Consider the following 18,425-nt stretch of genomic DNA (forward strand, 5'->3'; position numbering starts at 1 on the left):
GGAGGGATGCTCCTGCCTGCTGCTGTCAGTCCCTGCGGAGCTGGCTCAGCTGGAGGGGCACGGGGGCAGCGGGCTGAGGTCCCGGGACGGGCGGGCAGCGGGGGCCGGGCTCCCGGAGCCTCCCGGTGATGCGGGGCAGCGGCTGCTTCTCCCACTCGCCCTGCAAGAGAGGAGGTCAGCGCCGTGAGAGCACGGAGGGTGCAAACTCATTCCCCCAGAAAGGAAGGAAGGTGTTGGAGGCTCGGTGTTTCTGTCTGCTTGGAGAGATGACACGAGCTTTAACGTCTGAAGTGGTTTTTAGCCCAAATCAGGGTGTTTTCTCATGAGACATCACTAATTATTCCTAGTGCAGAAGCACCTACACATCCCCTGAGTGGCACAGGCGTCTGAGGTGCTCCATGTTCCACAAATGCACCCCAGCTGGGGAGTTTCCACCCCAAAAAGCGTTACCTGCCAAGTGAGGTGGAGACAGCTCAAACCAGGGAGTCCCACAGTCCCACCATGCTCTGGAAAACGCTCCCTTAGCAGGCACTGGCAGGAATTTCCAGCTGTGGAGCAGGAGGGATGCAGAAGGCTGGCTGAGGTGCCACAGAGCAGAGCCAGGGAAGGGCTGTCACAGCCATCAGAGCTCCTGGTGGGTGACCACAGCCAGGACAAATCCCCCCACTCTGTACATCCCTGGAAACACTTCATCTTGGGGATGCTCCCTGCAAAAAACAACCTGCCAGGTGCAGGCGGTGTCCAGGGCTGAGCCTGCTGAGCAGGATCTAACTCAGATGTGACACTGGCCTAGCCTGGTGGCTGGGGGAGATGTGGGCAGCTCAGAGGGCCTGGGGAGGCTCAGCTCCAGGGTGGTGATGCTCTGGTTTGGCTGTTGGCTGCGTGTTCATGTGGAAATGTCAGCGAGAGGCTAAGCTGCAGGGTGAGCAGGAGGAGGGAGGTCTGGAGAGGAGAGGTAGAGCCGTGAGTCATCAGCAAGATGAAAGTGGAATTTATGTTTTCAGCTGAAATTTCTCCTGGTATGTCAAGCAAAACGGGCCAGAGCCTGCAGCAGCACCAGGAAAACCCTGGGGAATGATGGAGTGGGATGGAGGGACCTTTCCAAAGCACATGGGGAGTGAGCAGAGAGGGGACAGCATTCCAGGGGAGCACCAGCTGGAGAAACAACTCCTCTCCTGTGCCCTTATGGCTTAGAGGAGCAGTTAAGCATCCTTGGGGTGCTCCTGCTCCAGGGTTCAGCTCCAGCCCTGAGCCCATCTGCTGCAGCATCTGCCCTGCTGATACATCCCAAACCCTGAGCCTGCTTTTTGGAGAGATCAAAGGCATTGGAGTGTCGTGAGAGTTGTGGTTTTCAGTGCTTTCAAGTGGAAATCAGAACAGAGAGAGTTTACTGCAAGCCCTCAAGGGTGCAGGGGAATTTGGGGATGACACCATCCCCGCTGCTGCTCACCAGTGTTACCTTGAGATTTGGCTCGATAGGTAACAGCACTCAGTTCCTTCCAGAAATCATCAGATTTGGGATCACTGAACTGCAAGAACATGAGCTTAATTAGAAGCTGGTGCTTTTCTCTTGGCAGAAACAGTATGGAATAAATGAGATGTCTCCCAAGTTGGGCTCACTCTGAAACCCCAGTGGGGCAGAGGCTCCTTCACCCTCACTGCAATGCTCGTGACCACTTTGTGCCAGCATTGGCTCTGGTCTCCTCAAGTCCCTTCCTGACAGCCCCCAAGATCTCTCTGAAATCAAGAGAGTTGTCTGGGTCATAAATTAAGAGGTTTAATTCATAATTCTCCTGCTGCACAAAAATTCTGGACCACTTCTATCCCTGCAGCAAAGCTCTGCATGGCTGAGAGGTGCATGGTGTCCAGTTCCAGGAAACTGGAAAGGTTTCTGCCCACTCCAGAGTGAAACTTTGCTAAAGGGAATTTACTGTGGCAGAAAGCTGATGGTCAACCCTGCAATCAGCTCAGCATCCTCCTGTGCTGCAGTGGAGAGCACTGGATCCAGGAACAAGGTATCATCCAAATTTATTATACTGATAAATGGCATTGGAAGCTGATGCCAGCAGTGGTTTTAAATCTTCATCACCATCATCATCATGTCCCCATGTCTCTGGGCCTGAATTTATTTTACAGACCTCCCAGTCCTTTATCCTTCACATTTTGCTGGGTCACCACATTCGGAGGCTGCACAGATGCTGTGTGTAATGAACTCACTCTGCTGGGACCTGGAGTGATTTGCCAAAATCCTAAAAACCACCTCATGTTTCTCCTTGGATCTGGCCCTACTTTACCAGTCAGCAAAAGCAGCCTCCAAATCACTTTATGCAAATGCATCTCCTAACTGGATCTGGCTGGGAGCATCCATGGTGGGCTCCAGATCTATTGTCCAAGCACAGAGCAGGACTGGGCTCCATGTCCTGCATCAGCCAGGGATTTCCAGGCAGGTCCAGTCCCCTGCCCTGAGCCTGCTGGGTTTGGATGTGTCCTGAGCACCTCAGACACAACTTACACCTGGGAATTCTGTCGGGAAGCTTTGGGGGTGAGGCTGTACCTACCGGGAACCGGACTGCAGAGGATTTGTTGCAGTGCATGGAGATCGGAGCAAAGCCATAAAGGGATTTCAGCACATCCCTGTTGAAGGTGTTCCAGGGGATGGAGTGAAACTGCTGTGGGACAGACACCTGTGGGCACATGCAGATCTCCTCATCGTTAAACCTGGGCAGGAGAAAGGTCATGCTGAAACACAGCAGTGCTGTGCCCTTCCAGAGCTGCCTGTGACCAATTCCTCCCCGCCTGAGCAGTGACCTGGAATGGCTGTGAGGGCAGCCAGCACCTGCAGGGCAGGATTTGGGACCAGCCCGTGGGTAGGACACCCTGTGCAAGGTCAACATCTCCCTTCTCCTCATGGGTGGATGGCTGCATCCTACTCCCCTGGCATGGATCCTTGGTGTCTGCCCCAGGTTATAAGGAATATTTTGCACTTGGCCGCACACTGATTCTTGCTGAGAAGCCCCTCCCACAGACTTCTCCCCCTTCCTGGTGGTTCTCACTACACAATCACCTTCAAAACCCTGGCTGTGGCTTTTACACTGTCCCTGTCCCCCCAGCCCTGCTGTGCTGGGGCTCTTTACCTGTTCACAAGGTTGAAGTAGCGGTGCAGGTAGCCTGGATCCACAGCGCTTTTGCACAGCTCCAGCTGGGTCTGGGGGTAGTAGTGCACGTAGTTCACACACATCTCTTCCAGGATGCCAAACCCTCCCTGTGGCACAGGCAGGAAGGTGAGGGAAGCGGGGCCTGGCTGTGCCCTGCTGGGGCTGCACAGGGGCAGGGAGGGCTGGGGAGCACAGGGCTCACATGCATCTACACCCAAAATCTCTATCTATTATCTGTATCTGGATATCTAGAGTGATAGAGATAGGTATTCACACCCCTTCAGGTGAATGGCATGGGCAGCTCTCTGCTTGTCTGCCCTCTATGCAAGAACAGACTTCGAGGCTAGACTGTGTGGTTTACATTAAAATGCAAATTTCCTATAATCCCTCTGCTATATTTAGTCTTGTCCCTGTTGATGGTACCTCTGACAGGCTCTTTTATTTTCTTTTTCCCACTGCCTATGTAAGGAAATAACATGCACTGTCAAAAAGTGGCACTTCTCTTTAATTACAATTAATCCCCGGTGGAACAGTTTGTGATGGGAATTAGAGTGACACATGCTACTTCACAATTAGCACCTTCACATCCCCGCTGCAGGCAGCGGAGCCTTACGAGTTCCCTTCTTCCCACCCTCCCCTTGCTTCTGTGATTCAGCCTGGCTTCATGCAGGTGCCCATTCTGGGGGTGCCCCCAACCCACCCTGGGTTGCCCCCAAAGGCAGGGGAGCTGCCCCTGCGCTCACCACGGTGGCTCTGCTCCGATCCTCGGTGTTGTATGTGCAGGTGGTGATGAGTTCATCGCCCTGGGGGGATCAAACACAGGAAAATTTAGGGTTTGGGGAGTGTTCCACATAGAAATCGCTGCTCCCCATATCAGGAGGCCTTCAACCCCACAGGAGGCCTTGCTAAAACTGCCTCCCCCGTGGAGACTCCCTAGGGATGGTGTTTCCTGCTTTCCTCGCTTTTTAAGAATTCCTGCTGGGTTGAAAACACCTTAAAAATTGCACTTAGGCAGGAGTTTGAAGTGCCAGATCTGGAGCTGACTTGATGGCACAGCAGCCTCCGTGCCACAGTCAGTGCTGAGGACCATGGGGACACCCCAGGGCACAGCCCTGGGCATGGTTCCAGTGGGTGCTGAGTGCTTTGAGCAGCCTCATGAGGCAGAGCAGCTTCAGGAACTTCCCTCAGCTTTGCAGTCAGGTCCTTCCCCATCTGAAGAGCCCTGGGGCAATTTCCAGCCCTGTTTTCCCACCCACTCCCACTCTGATGCCGAATCTCTTCCTCTCCTTCCATCAAGCAAGGACAGAGGGCACCTCCATGGCTCATCCTCACCCCCTGAGGAGCCTCCCTCTGCCAGACGAAGCCCAGCTAAATTAGGAGCCTAATTTAGCTCCTGGCTACCCACACACCAGTTCTATGCCATATGACAGGGGGCCTGGCTGTCCCCAGAGTATCTGTGTGGAGATGGCAGATCCCACCCAGGGACCCTCCCTCCAGCCCCCCTGGGAGTCCCCAGATGGGATGGGGTGATGGAAGGAGGCAGGGGACTCAGGGCCATGGGATCAGGATGGTTTTTGGAGCAACTCACCGGAAAAACAGCGACCACTTCCTTCAGCATGCGGATCTCCTGGGAGCGGAGGAAAGGGGACACGTGAGAGCAGTGCCACAGTGGCACTGTGCCCAGGGGTGACACCCTGCAGCCCCTGTACCTGGAAGTGAGGGCTGTAGTGTCTGTCAGCGTTCACAACCTGCCGCTCCCTCCCGTCCCGGGACAGCACCGTCACCACTTTCCTCCCTGCCAGGTGTGTGTGGAGCTGGGAGGCAAAGATGCGGATGCCAGCAGCGGGAAGAGCCTGGGGAAAAAAGGAAGAGAGGAAGGGCAGCTCAAGCCCCCGTGGCCAGTTCTGTCCCTCTCCCCTCCCTCACATCCCCTTGCTGTGTGCTGGGAACTCGCTGTCCCTGTTCTGGCTCTCACAAGGGGTTTAGGGGATCACTGTACCCTGGGAAAGCATCTCAGCAAGCTCCTTGCAGAGGGACAAATCCTCAGTGCTGCTAAACCAACGCTCCAGGGCTGAGCCAGACCGTGCTTCCTTCCCTGCCCTCCTTAGTGGTGGCACAAATGATTCCTCATGGGAAGGCCCTACAAAAGCACACACTGAGAGAGCAAGGTGGGCCCTTTTGAACTATCTTTGAAAGAGTTCCTGGCAAGATCTCCAGGAGCAGGAGCCAATTTTCCCCATCCCTGTGAGGGAAAGCACCACTGGGACACGGCCAGCTCGGTGTGTTTTTATGGGAATAGTACCCCAGGGAGCTGGAGCAGATGGCTCCCCAGGAGAGCTGCTTCCAGGGGGATTCAGCTCATCCTAACCAGCTGCTCTGTTTATTGTACACAGCAGATTTTTCTTTCCAGCACTACCCCACAGTGAGTTTAAAACTTCAAACTGGGAGCCTGGAGATTGGTGCTGCCTGGAGCCAGGAAAAAGCCACGGGCACCCTTTCCCCTCTGAGGTGCAGGCGGGCTGGAGGGGACAGGCACTCACCAGCTGGGTGCATTTATCAGTGCAGTACCCTGTGAGGATGAAGCTGTCCTCTCCAGGGGGAATGGCCATCACTGGGGTGTACACCAAGCCCAGCTCCATGATTCCAGCATCATAAGGACGAAGTGTGGCCGTGTAGTACAGACGGATCCCTGAGGAGTCACGGCGACCTGGTGGGCCAGGGGACAAGGACAGGTCACTGCAGGGACAAGGTCAAAAGGTAAAACAAACAAGGACAGGTGAAAAAACGATGCTGTGCTGATGTGGAAAGCCTCTCCTCCAGCTTCCTTCTGTTTGAAATTGTTTTAAATCCTACAGATTTTTGTGCAGGTCTTCACTGAGTGACCCCAGATGTACCTGGCTCCCCAGAGAGGGCACTGACCTGAGGCTGAATTGTCCCAGGACAGCAAGGTGAGGGCTGCCTTTGGAGAGCCCAGGACAGAGGGACACAGCATGGGGTGCTTTGGAGGACTCTCTAGGAATGGGGCTCATTGCAGCTTCTATAATGGGTACATCCCAAAATCCCGAAAGGCCAGTAGGCAAAGGGAAAGAGCAGGGTCAGTAGGTCAGGAGGGTTCAGGCCAGCTCTGAGCTCCCTGTCTCCAGGCTGGAGCCCACCCAGGGATAAAAATAACGGGGGAGACACTATTGGTTAACACGCAAAAGCAGATAAATGATGGAAGATGTGAACTCTGTATTTATAGCCATGTTTCTTCTCGAGTTGCCGAATGTGCTATGATTGATCCACAGTACATATGCTCTGGCCTCCTAAAAATATACTTGGGTAGTCAAGAAGCTGCTTGTTTTTATGGTAATGAAGAAACTGGGTTGTTTGGAATCCTTCTTTTTTTTCCACTGTGTCTCCTGACAATGTTATCGAAGCAGGAGAACAGGAAAACAACATCCACATCCCCCCCTCCCCAGGCAGCCTGGTCTCTCTGGTGACTTGGCACTGCTGTCACTCTTACTCTGAGCTCAGACCCAGCCCCACAACTTTGTGTGGAAACTGGAGGGACTCCTGAGACAGCTTGGCTAAACCCTGGTGTTGCCCTGGATCACATCCTTGCAGGAACTCAGTCAGGACAATTCTCTGCCTGCAGGCTCCTTTCCTTTCACCTCTGGGCCACAGGCCAGCCTTCAGTGAGGATGATTGCTGAGACCAAAAAGCAGCAGCATGGTGAGGATTTAATGTATTCTTCCTGCAGGGACAGATCTGGACCATCAGCCCTCCAGAAAGTTGAGAACAGGGCCATGGTTTAGGCCACAGGCCTCCCCAGAGGGTGCCAATCCTTCCCTGGAATTTCCCCAGCTCTCCTGCCGTGGTCTAACAGGTGAAGCAATGGGCAGCACCACCCAGCCCCTCACCTTTGAACACCAGGGGATTGTGGTAATGGATCTCCAGACGCAAATATCTGGAGGAGCCTGGGCCACCAAAGGCAAGACCTGCTTCTTCAGGGTAATAGAAAGCCTGGAAGCAGAAGGGAGGGAGTTAGGGCAGCAGCGAGGTGGCTTTCCTGGGAACAAGGCTGGACAGCCTAAGGCAACATGTGGGCATAATCCTGACCCACACCACGGGCCAAGGGACTTGATTTGTGCCCTTGGTTGTGCTTGGAGAGCTGCCCTTGCTTCCAAAAGCTTCTCTCATCCCACATGCAGTGGCACAACACCTGAGTGTTGTCACAGAATCATAAAACACCCTGAGCTGGAAGGGACCCACCAGGATCATCAACATCCAACTCCTGGCCCTGCACAGGCCAGCCCCAGGAACCCCACCATTGCCTGAGAGCGCTGTCCCAAGGCTCCTTGAGCTCCCTCAGGCTTGGAGCCACGGCCATTCCCTGGGGAGAACCCCACCCCACTGGTTTATGGCACCGAAGAGGAGGAGGGCTGGGCTGAGGCAGGAAATCCAACACACCCAGGAGGGGCTGGGAAGGTCCCACGGGGCTGAAGCCAAACCCCAGCAGAGAAGAGGGCGGCCCCAAAGTGGGATGGGGATTGGGAGGCAGCAGGGCAGTTGTCACCCAGGGTGACGTGTCCCTTGTCACACCCACCTGTGCCCCCATGGCCCAAGCTGCCAGCACGTGTCTGCAGTAGTTGAGGCGCTCTGGTTTCATCTTGGAGTCACAGGGCCCGTTGTAGTGGGGGAAGCTGTCGAACTCGGCCGCGCACTGGAAAACTTCCATGTGGTGCACAAGAGCCTCATTGCCCGCCGTGACCACTGGCTCGTACTGCAAAGCAGGTCCAGGAAGGAGAGGACACACTGAGAGCCCATCCCTGGGGCCTGCAGGCTCCATGAGGAGCCAGGGCAGGGCTGTCTGGGGCCTGCTCCCAGTTTCTGACACAGGATGGGGAGGGAAGGTTGCTCTGGGCATGAGGCACCACGGACTGAGAGCTTTCACCTCAGATTTTGGTTATGGCAGGGTTAAGCATCTGGGTACTTCAAGAGGGAAACAACATGTTATTAGTGCCCAAGGAGCATTTAGGTTAGCTGTGGAAATATTTAATTCCTTGGCTTGCTTAGGGACCAACCCAGAGCCCACCAGAACCACAGAGAGCCAGCTCTTCCCTTCTCCAGCCACAGATGGGGATCAGCAGAAGATCTTGGTCTGTTGTGTGGTGTCTGAGTCCTTTATCAGTTTTGCAGGGCTGAGGTGGCCCTGGGGATGTTGCTTTTTCCTAAAGAGAGTCCTGGCTGTGCTGCTGCTGTAGCTCTGCCTGCAGCTCACGGGTTTTGTTTCCATCCAACGTCTGCTTGGGACACTGGGGGTGGGATTTGGGGTAGAGAGAGTGACTCAAGCCTGAGGAACATCTCTGGCTAAAAGTGCCAGCTGTAGAAGTGATCTGCAGCAGCGGGAAGGTATCAGAAGTTATGCACTTCTTACTTACACACAGATGATTCACTTCACACCATCTGTCAGAGAGAAAATCCTCCTTCTGAGCCTTCCTTTGCAGTCTCTCCCCTTGAAACCACTGAGTGCTCGCTGTAGCTCGAGTGTCTGAAGGTTTTCCTTCTCCCCATGGTGTGGTTTTGACTCTGGATGTGCCAGGTCACCTCCTTAGCCACCCCCACACCTGCTGGGTGCTGTCCCAGCAGCTCCTGCTTTCCTCAGGGCTGCCAGCAGGTTTCTGCTCTTTTTTTTGCAGGAGATGGCCCAAGCAACACGTCTGGCCAAGGCCCACAAGTCACATTTATGTCTGTAACTCTTTTTTACCAACTATGCCTCATCTTTTAGGAGCCAGGTCCTGTCCTGGCTTGCTCTCCCAGCGCTCACCAGCCTTGTTCTCCTGTTTCCTGTGTTTTTATGCTCCTCATGGCTCTCTGTGTGCTAAAATCCTGCTGTGGGTCTGTTCCTTCTGCAGAGAGCCTGCCCTGGAACCTGCTGGAAGTGCCAGGTGGGAAAACGTTACCTGGTCCCCTCCTGCTAAGACTCTCTAGGAGACATGAGGACACTACTGATGGTGGGGAGGACTTGGAAAAGGTTTTGGGACCACATTTGGGAAGGTGTCAAGGTGTGAAACCCTCCCTGTGACACAGAATTTGCAGGATGTGAACACAATGATTGATCCAGCCTGGGGACAGCAGCCCTTTTCTCCCCCCTCTTACCATGATGATGTGGTGTTTGGGGAAGCCCTCTGGGAGTTCTGCCATGTAGCACCAGTAGGTCGTCTCCTGGCTGGGAATGACAACATCTGGGGCTGTTATCTCCATGGTCTTCATGTCACTGGGCAGCTCAGGGATGCTGATGTTGGGTTTTAGCAGCTGCACCCTCTGCAGCCCCCCGTGGAGGGCAGAGACGTTGATGGCTTGTAGGGAATGCACCGGTTTCTCCAGGATGCCGTAGATCAGGTGCACGGTGCCATCCTGAAGCCAGAGCAGAATGCATCAGTGGGTTTTTCATGCACAACAGGAGCTGGTGGCACCATTAGCACCGGCACTGGTGGCATGAACCCAGAAATGGGTCAGGGTTCCCCCACTGACTGCACCAGTAGCTCACTCTGCTGTGCTGTCCCAGGAAAGCTCTACATTCCAGGGTGTTTCCCCAGCTGATGTGGTCGCTGAGGGTTCTCTACCAGGCAGGAGAGTCTGAAAAGTTTTTCCCATCAATTCCAAAATGGTGACACATCCTCCAAGCCCCTCATGAGCTCCAGGCTGGGACAAGTCCATCAGTGCAGGGCTCGTTCTGCCCCCCTCCAGCCCAGCAATAGCCTGGAGGGGTAACAGCAGAAACAAAACTTCTCCCTGAAGTCCTCCCTTTTCTTCCAGCTTCCTCTCAGGTGGAAGGTACCACAAGCTCTGCTGAAAGTCTACTGCAACCGAGAACACTGAGAGCTCGGGACTGGAGATGAGGGAGAAAGGAGAAGGAGAACAATCTTTTCCTAAAGTATCAGAGAATAAAGACCAGCAAGTGTTTTCATGGTTCACAGACACAGATTGCTCCCTCCAGGGCTCTCAGTGTTTTGGCAGATGGCAGACACTTCTCATCACAAGAGCTTTTGAACACCAGCAGCAAAAACTCGAGGACACTCTGTGCCCACATTGGCTCTAAAATATCCTGCCCACAAAGGCTTTCATGTGAGATGAGCCTTGCACGGATTCATGCCTGCAGCCAGGGCCTGTAGCTGAGATCCTGAGCTGTCTGACATCCCCACTGGGAAGGTTTACCCCAGATCCCAGCTCAGCGAGGAGTGGTGGATGCAGAGCCAGGGAGACACCACTGAGCCACACAGGAGCACAGAGCAGCACCTCTATTTGCTGTCCCTTTGTCCCAGCTCCTGTCACAACTCTCCTGTTTGCCTCCTGTTGATACACCCACCCCTCTTCGTAACACTCCCAACAGTTGGCTCCAGACTGCCGAGCAGAGTGATGCAGGAGGGATTTATATAGACCCAATGCATGTTCAACAGGAGCTGATGATGCAAACGAGCTAAAAGCTCCACTTGAGAGAGCTTTTGAAGGGCTTGTGAATAGATGGTGCCAAACATTACTCATGGGCCAGGGCTGACATCTGTAGCTCACTTCCTCTCTGCCTCACACAGCACCAACACCTGATGCTGTGCTCAAACAGGCACATCCCTGCAGGACGGGTCTGGAGCTGTGCCCCAGGGCTGGGGCTGCCACACTGGGGTGATGCCATACCTCTATCAGGTAGTCCTTGGGGTCACAGGTGCTGAAGGCTCTTCTGAAGAGGAGGTAGAGCCCCTCAGGAGCCCTGCGAGCCCCAAGGAGCTGATAGTCCTGCTGGGAATCCATGTGGAGCTGCCCCCTGGCATCACTCCAGGCATCCTGCGAGAGAAAAAACAGCCTGCTCAGCCAGGAGGTACCTCCAGAGGTACCACAGGTCCTCCTGTCCACCCTCAGCATCCCAGAGGTGCAGGAAACCTGTGCTTTGGTTGCTCCATGCCCACCTCCAGCATCTCCTGGGCAGATCCGTGCTGGAATCCCTTTGCCACAGGATCTCTAGTGCTCAGGCACACCTTGAAACACCTGACCCAGCACTAACAGTCTGCAGAAAGACCCTTCCAGGCTGAGATGGGAGTGGGGAGAGGTCAGGAAGGGAGGGAGGAAAGCCCCCAGGGACAACTGAAAGTGTTGTTTTGGTCTGTGCTGTATTTTGGGGGTGTTTGTTCTGGAATGGGGTGCTAGACTCTCCAAAACCCTTGGCACAAAGCAGCCTCCCTCAATTTAAGATCAAATCCTTGCTAGAATGTAATGTCAGCTCTAGAAATTGCTGCCTCTCTGCAAAATCCTTAATTTCTTGTGGCCAGATTGTTCTGGCAGCCCAGCCCAGCCTCCCAAAACCCACTTGTTTTAGAGGATGATGAGAAAGCCACCCCAGGAAGCAAAGCAGTAGGGTATTCCAGGGTTTGAAGGTTTGGAGTATAAAGTCCTGTGATAATTTGGATTTGAACAGGGCTGTTTCTTTGATCTTTTGTTTCTCCTGTTGGTCTCGTGTTTACTCAGAGAAGACACCCAGGAAGCAGCTGGCTGTAAGTACACAAGTGGCACTGGTTCTCTTATCTTGGGAGGCAAAACCAGAAGAAAAAGGATAAAGCAACTTGGCACCATTTCAGCCAGAACTATAGAGTCATATTTCCAGAACATATTGTCCCTGGAGGGGGAGAGGGAAATCAGCTCCATGGAACTCCCATGACATTTGTTTTCATAGGAATATGGAGCGCAAGTTAATCTCACAGTACATGGGGGGCTGAGCAAATTTGGATCTTTTTAACAGCTGACACATTTATCCAGAAGAAAAGTCGCTGGGAGAGAGAAAACCAGGGCTGGAGAAATTTATTGAGATCTCCTTGCAGGATGCTGTTCAGCGCCAAGTGAAAGAGAAAACCCGAGCGCTGCCGGGTGTTTCACTCAGTGCTGCTTGTCTTTGGGCAAGCACATGAAGGCAGATTAGAAATGATCCTTTATGTCTTCTCAACGTGCTGCTGTGACATTCTGGAGCATTTGGGCCACCACAGACCCTGAAAGGCTGGTAATTAGAAGGAAAACAGCACAGATAATAAACCCTTCTTTTCATGCTTTCATTTCACCGCAGATCACATTGCGGCTGATTGCAGAAGAATGCGTTTCATGGTTAATTTGAAGTAAGCAGAGAGGTAAAATTTAACTTACTGAAAAGCCTCACATGGGCAAAAGTGGGAATTGCTTTCTGCAGCCAAGCACAATTGCAGTGAGCCTGATGTGGTGGGCTGGGAGCAGGGCTGGGAAACCCCCCAGCCAGGAACCCAGCAAACAGACAGAGGCACCAGGGATGGAATTTACAGCAGCAACAGCAAACAACACAACTGGAATCAGTCTTCCCCGCACTCCCATTTACATATCACCCAAATATATTTACACCTTTGTTTTCTGACAGCTCTCCAGGCTGCCCTGATATCCCGTTGATCCCTATGGATGCAACTCACAGCTGAATTTTTCCTGCTGGCAGGAGCAGCCTCTCTGCCTGGTGACTTCTGCCCTTTCTCAGAGCCATTAATGGGAGCTGTGGTTAATTTTTAATGTGACTGGCAGCAGCACACGAGTGGAGCAGGGTGTTGATGCATCTTGTGTGTGTGTGTGTCTCTGCAGCTAAACACAGCAGAGACATCCAGCTCCTGGTTCCCTCAGCCTTGCTGATGTGCTGCTGGGTTTATTCTTTTCTCTTTTGGGTTAATCCCCGTGCCAAACCCACCATGTGGATCTGGTCTGTGGGGTCCTCTGGGGTAGAAGCCTCCAAGACCTTCTGGACCCTGAGTAGTGGGGCTGGCCCAGGGTGAGCTGTGTCTCTACCAAACCACGAGCCAGATTCAGAGTTGCATTCACAGGGAGGGAACCCCAAAAACATCCTTGCAAACATTCAAGTGACTCACCCCAAAGTAGGAGTTGTGCCCATCGCTCCAGAGCACGGCCAGGTCCGCGTTCTCAAACTCGCCCCTGTCCGACATCCCGAAGAGGAGCCCGAACCGCAGGTCCCTGATGAGGAGCTGGAAATGCACGGCTTGCTCGGGGTAGCTGACATTCCAGGAGAGCTCCAGCAGCCCCTGGGGATCCAGGGGCACCGTGTAGGGGAAATCACTCTCGTGGGGCACCGAGCCCTGCAGAGCCACCACCAGGATGACCAGGAACGCCGCCACCATGGTGAAGTACATGGATACCATCTCCCGCAGCTTGAGGCTGGGGCAGGAGCAGGGCTTGCTCTTGGAGTTCTGCATCCTGCCAGGACAGCACCTGATGCCTGGCTGTGCCCATTTATGTGCTGGTCCTCCTGGGCAAGCTGGGTAAGTGATACTCTTTAATTGCATTTATCTGTTGGGAAATTGGACTGGTGTATTGACCCCCATCAGCTCCTGGCCAAACGCTTGTCATCTGCTGTCTCCCCTTAATTGGCTCTAATTGCACATGGACATTATCAATAGCAATTGGATTTGACTGGGCTGATGTGATTCGCTCTTAAATCTTCCTTTGTGGCTGGGAAGGGCTGTGTGCTCACAGGCTGCTCTGGCTGAGCCCTCGTGGACCTGCTGTGCTGCTTGTGGTGCCTTTGGTCTGTGTGTCCACGTAACCCAGCCTGGGATCACCCCAAAGGTGGCCAGAGATGAGAACAAAGGACTCTGAGCCTTGCCTGAGCTCCCAGGCATGAAATAATACTGACAGGGTTTGAAATATTTCCCCTGCAAAGCTCAGCACCAGAGGAAATGCTGATTTCCCTCAAACAACAAGGAAAGAGGTGTCTTCCCTCCTCTCTCCTCTCGTTTTTTCGCCTTTGTGGGATTTAATTCTCGCCCTTCCAAGCCCAGCAAAGCCCAGCTCCTCTCCCACCCCTTTGTACCCATTGAAACCCCTACCTGCCCAGACCACCGGATATATTCAATATTTGTTATTTCTTTGTAGCACCTGGGACTTTGGCTTCTGTTTAAATACACCTTTAGTCTCTCCCCCCTCTTTTCCAATGGGAAATGGTCTTTCCCATTTGTTTAAGTCTGATGGGTTCTCTCTGGGTAATTAACTTTCCCATGTTAATTGGAATTTCCCCTCGGGTCCCCTCCAGGGCTCAGCTCTCCCTCCTGGTCCTTGCAGCAATGTCACAGCGGCAGATCCGCCTTCCCCAGCCCTGTGTAACGTGAGGAAACGGATTCAGCTCGGTGTTTTAATGAATCATCACTGTGAGCATCCCCACGTTAAAGCCGAGGAGGTTTTACTGTCCTGAGACACAAGCGTTACTCAGGAGTGCGTCAATTGATCCCGGCCGTCTCTCCTTGCCGGGTGACCTGCTGCTCTCAGGGTTTGCTCTCTCCTTCAGCCCCACCAGGCAAAAGGCCAAGGCAGAGGGAGGGATGGAGAGCTGAGCTCTCCCAGAGGAGCAGCCCTCAGCCCCATCCCTCCCCCAGTGCACGGCCCAGTCTCACACCAGCCCTCCCACTGCTGCTTAAAAGCCTTAAAAGCATGTCTGGATAGCAGGAGGTTGTCTGAGGTGCCTGGGAATGCTCCCAGCGTGGCATCTCTGCGCTTCTGCTCACCCAGGAGCTGTTCCTGGGCTCTGCCCAAGGAGCTGCATCTGCACCTCAGCCCATCCACGGCTCTCTTCACCTTCCTGAAGGAGGATGTAGCATTTTCCCCTTTTCCTGAGGCTCCTGGGCTCGTTCCTGGACACACTGAAGGCATCAGATGGATGTCCCTCATCCCTCAGCCCTGGTGCTCCAGCACTGCAGAAGTCTGGCTGCCTCACAAAAGCCCCAGAGAACAGATTTTTGTCCTTCCCTATCCCTGATCTGCTCCAAGCAGATTCACCCACTTGTCCTCCTCTCTTGGCTTCGTTTCCTCGTTGTAAAGAGAAGAAGCTGAGCTGCCAAGCACGACAGGAAGGCAAAGTGATCCTCACCGGGGGCAGGAGGGGGTCCTCAGCTAACAAGTTCTGCCTCCCTCTATCAGACATGAAACCCCAGGTTGCTGGCATGTGCAAGTGGAGCTCCTGAGCCCTCCTGTACAGGAGGAATTTGCAGTGGAACAGCAGAACACGGGCAGGTCAGCTTGAAAACAGCTGAACTTTGCAGATAAGCACTGAGAATTTATTTGAAGAGAGAAAAAAAAATTATGTACATCTCTCTCTCTCTCCCCCCCCTCCCGCCCCCTTCAGTTTCTCTAGAGTCGTGGCTCATAAATCCAGGCAAGGAGTGAGGATCCAGCTTTCCACTCATTTCTCAGAGTGTTTATTTTAAGACTTCCAGGAGATGTAGAAGCGCCAGAGTTTCCTGACTTGGAAACTCGGCCCATTTGGGAGCAGCATTCCACGAGAGGGCTGTGGGGTGGGAGCCGTGGGTCCTGCCCTTCCCTTGAAGGCAGAGGAGCCACTTTGTGCCCGTGTGGGAGCCCCTGAGGAAGGGAACAGCACGGGGCTGTGCTGGTCCCTGTGCTGGAGATGGGACTGGGGTGTCCCTGCACGCCACATGCCCCTCTCCAGGCAGAAAAGATGCTCAGGGAATAAACACCTGGAGCGGGCTGGTAACCCCAGGGCAGGGCTGGTTTGGGCTGGCTGGACCGTGCTGGATTCTGAATTCCCTGGCAGCAGCATTAAATCCCCACTGGGTGCTGCTGAGCCCATCTCTGCAGAGCCACGTACCCAAACCCTCCTGGGGACCAAGGGCCCTGGCCTGCCATGGTCACTCGTGACCCTGGATGCAAAGCTGGGGAGAAGTGGTGGCTTCCAGAGCCTGGCAGTGCCGGGGAGCAGCGAGGTCTGTCCTCCTGGAACTAATCCAGGTAAGGAGTTTAAACACAATTGATGCGCCAAATTAGGGGCTGAAGCAGGCAGCACCCCTCCGAGCTATAATCCATTGCCTCGCTAACAGAAATGGAAATTCAATTTGGGCAAGGGCAGGGAGGGGAGGGAAGCTTTCTGTCTGCTCCCACGGCGGGTGCAGCTCTCCATGCCCCGGGGGCTCCGCTATCCACAGCCCTATCGCACCAGGATCGAATTTGCCTGGGTGCTGATGAGGTTTGGCAGTGTCTGAGTCAGGCTGGACCCAATGTCTGGGTGTGAGGAGGGGGAAAGGTGGGCTGGCACAGAGGGGATGCTCAGGTGCGTGGGTGACCCTGCAGGGCCACAGGGACCCCTGCCCTGATCAAACTGTGCCATCCCTCTGGCCAAATCCACCCCTCAGGCCCATCAGAGCCGTGGAGCAGCCCCAGGACTCACAGGATCTGTTCCATCACACCCCAAGGTGGGAAAGGTTGTTTATCATCCTTCCCAAAGGATCTCTTTGCCCAGTCCTGTTCCTGTAATGAATCTGAAGGGATCTGCAGGGATTTTTGTGCACCAGGAGGGCACTGGGGCTGCCAATCTGAGTTTCAATTGGACAGGAGGGGTACAGGTGAGTGCCTACCTGCCCTCCCTGAAGTAGCTTTAGTGTCCCTGTGTCACCTGGGCCACAGCGAGCTGTAAGGTTTTGCAGTGAACCTCCACGTGTGACAGCAGCCTGGGCTGCTCTAACTCACAGGTGTGCCACGTGCCAGCCAGGACAGGACACTTGGAGGTGACTGTGATCCAGCAGGGATGGGTGGGAAGAGCCATCCCTTCCTCCTTGCTCTGAGTTTGTGCCTTACTGCACAAATACTGTAACATCCCCCTTGCCAAGCCTCTCCTTGTTCCAGTTTCTTGCTTTCTCCCAACCTGCTTTGCCCTCTTCAGGACCAGATTTTCTTTATTTTACACCCTGGAAGAAAACTTTTGCCTCATCCCCCACGAAATCACATCCAAAGGGGAACCAGCCCCAGACCTCCCCCACTGAGACACTCACCCCAAATTCTGGCCAGAACTGGACCTGAGCTGCTCTTTCTCAGTCTCTGTTGCTGCTCTGGCACTGAAGGTCAGGACTGGACTGGTCTGACTGAGAAACTCCATCCCTTCTGCCTCTCCTGCTGCTCCAGCCATGCACCCACAGACCTGCAGAGCCAAAGGTGGGTGTCTGGGCTAAGGCACAGTGAGCTGGTGGTGGGACAGCAGGAGAAAGGCCAAAATTAGCCAAAGGAAAGCACTGTTAGCAATTTGGGAGGTGATGCTGCCCTGCCAGATGCTCCAGGCTGGGTGAGCAGCCAGGCACCTTCCCAGCAGAGCATCCCAGAGAAATTCCCTCCCCAGTGCTGCCGCAGCTGAGCCACCTAATGAGATCTCCTCGCCTGTGCATGCTATATTAGGGTTTCCATGGATATGGTGTCACAAACACTGGGCTGTGGCTTTGTTATATAAACAGGAGAGATTGCCACAAATACCCAAAATATCTGAAAAGGACGGGAAGAGACAAAAGCGTTCCCTGGGTGTGTTTATAAAGCGTTGTGTGATCCAAGGGATAGTGCCAGTGGGAGGTGGGAGAGGTTTGAGTGAGCTTTGGGAAGTGGGGTTTATCTGAGGGGTGGTCTCCAACTCAGGAGCTCTGGACACTCACCCTGATCTTCAATGGGATGTTTTTAAATGAACAAAAAGGTGTTGCTGGCTGGGCTGTTCTTGCTCTGCTTGTGCCTGAGGGCTGGGCTGCTGCAGCTCCTGGTGTGATGGCCATCCTTATCCATCAGCAAGTTCATCCTCACTGAGCCTCACACAGAGCTTGGTCATCCCCTGTTCCTGCCATATGCGAGGGAATCCTGCTTGCTGCAGCTGGTGGGGCAGGACTGGTGACAGTGGTGAGGATACACAGCCATCAGCTCGCCCAGGACTGCCCACACCTGACCTTGCTCTGCAGGACCAGCTCATTTTTTACCATCTCAAGTGCAAAAAGTCCCTTTTGTACAGTGGAAAGAATCATGTAATGTGAGGAAAAAGCTGCTCTAGAATGGAGGTGGGATGTAAGGGACACAGAGACATCAGGGTGGCTAAAATTGTATTGCACTCCCACTCCCCTGCCAATAACAACACCAGAAATAAAGTGGCTTTGCAATAACCATCTCCACGCATTGGAACACAGATTCACGTGTCCCCGCAAAAGATGCTCCAGGCAGGATCAACTCCTTGCTCCAGCCTGGCTCTGCATGGGGAGCTTGCCCCAGTCCTCCCAGTGGTGATGACTCTTCCCCCAGTAAGTTCAAGTGCAACCCCAAGCATGGAGGCATCCATCAGTGCCTCCCTTTTCCCACCCTCCATGCTCACCACCTCTGGTGACATCCCCAGCCCATGGCTGTGTCAGCTCATTCCTGGCCTTCCAGATGCCTTCCACCATGGGATGAACATCCATCCATTCATCATCCATC

At 53.9% G+C, this 18,425-nt stretch overlaps 1 protein-coding gene across 2 annotated transcripts; it reads right to left on the reverse strand.

Moving 5' to 3' along the window:
* Positions 1–10: 10 nt before the first annotated feature.
* Positions 11–13,573, reverse strand: DBH (dopamine beta-hydroxylase). Of its 2 annotated transcripts, XM_033518352.1 has the most exons (12): positions 13,058–13,557; positions 10,830–10,976; positions 9,297–9,554; positions 7,744–7,920; positions 7,058–7,160; positions 5,696–5,862; positions 4,865–5,008; positions 4,744–4,782; positions 3,899–3,958; positions 3,135–3,262; positions 2,559–2,718; positions 11–160 (listed from the first exon to the last, which is right to left on the reverse strand). In XM_033518352.1, exons 1-12 carry the CDS (start codon positions 13,487–13,489, stop codon positions 26–28), a joined length of 1,950 nt encoding a protein of 649 aa, XP_033374243.1. In that variant the 5' UTR covers positions 13,490–13,557; the 3' UTR covers positions 11–25. The 2 variants fall into 2 exon arrangements, with proteins under 2 accessions (XP_033374243.1, XP_015500132.1); XM_015644646.2 differs by lacking the exon at positions 11–160 and having other exon boundaries at positions 177–2,718; positions 13,058–13,573.
* Positions 13,574–18,425: the final 4,852 nt, after the last annotated feature.

This window comes from Parus major, chromosome 17 (assembly GCF_001522545.3).
Source record: "Parus major isolate Abel chromosome 17, Parus_major1.1, whole genome shotgun sequence".
Lineage (NCBI taxonomy): Eukaryota > Metazoa > Chordata > Aves > Passeriformes > Paridae > Parus > Parus major.

Bases quoted from the DNA above. Each gene is read 5' to 3' on its own strand.
- DBH (XM_015644646.2), bottom strand. From the start codon at position 13,489: ATGCAATTAAAGAGTATCACTTACCCAGCTTGCCCAGGAGGACCAGCA. The intron at 10,977-13,057 runs GTGAGTCACTTG...TTTCTCTCGCAG, and splicing joins GGCACAACTCCTACTTTGGG to GATGCCTGGAGTGATGCCAG. The intron at 3,263-3,898 runs GTGAGCGCAGGG...CCTGTGCCACAG, and splicing joins ATCGGAGCAGAGCCACCGTG to GGAGGGTTTGGCATCCTGGA.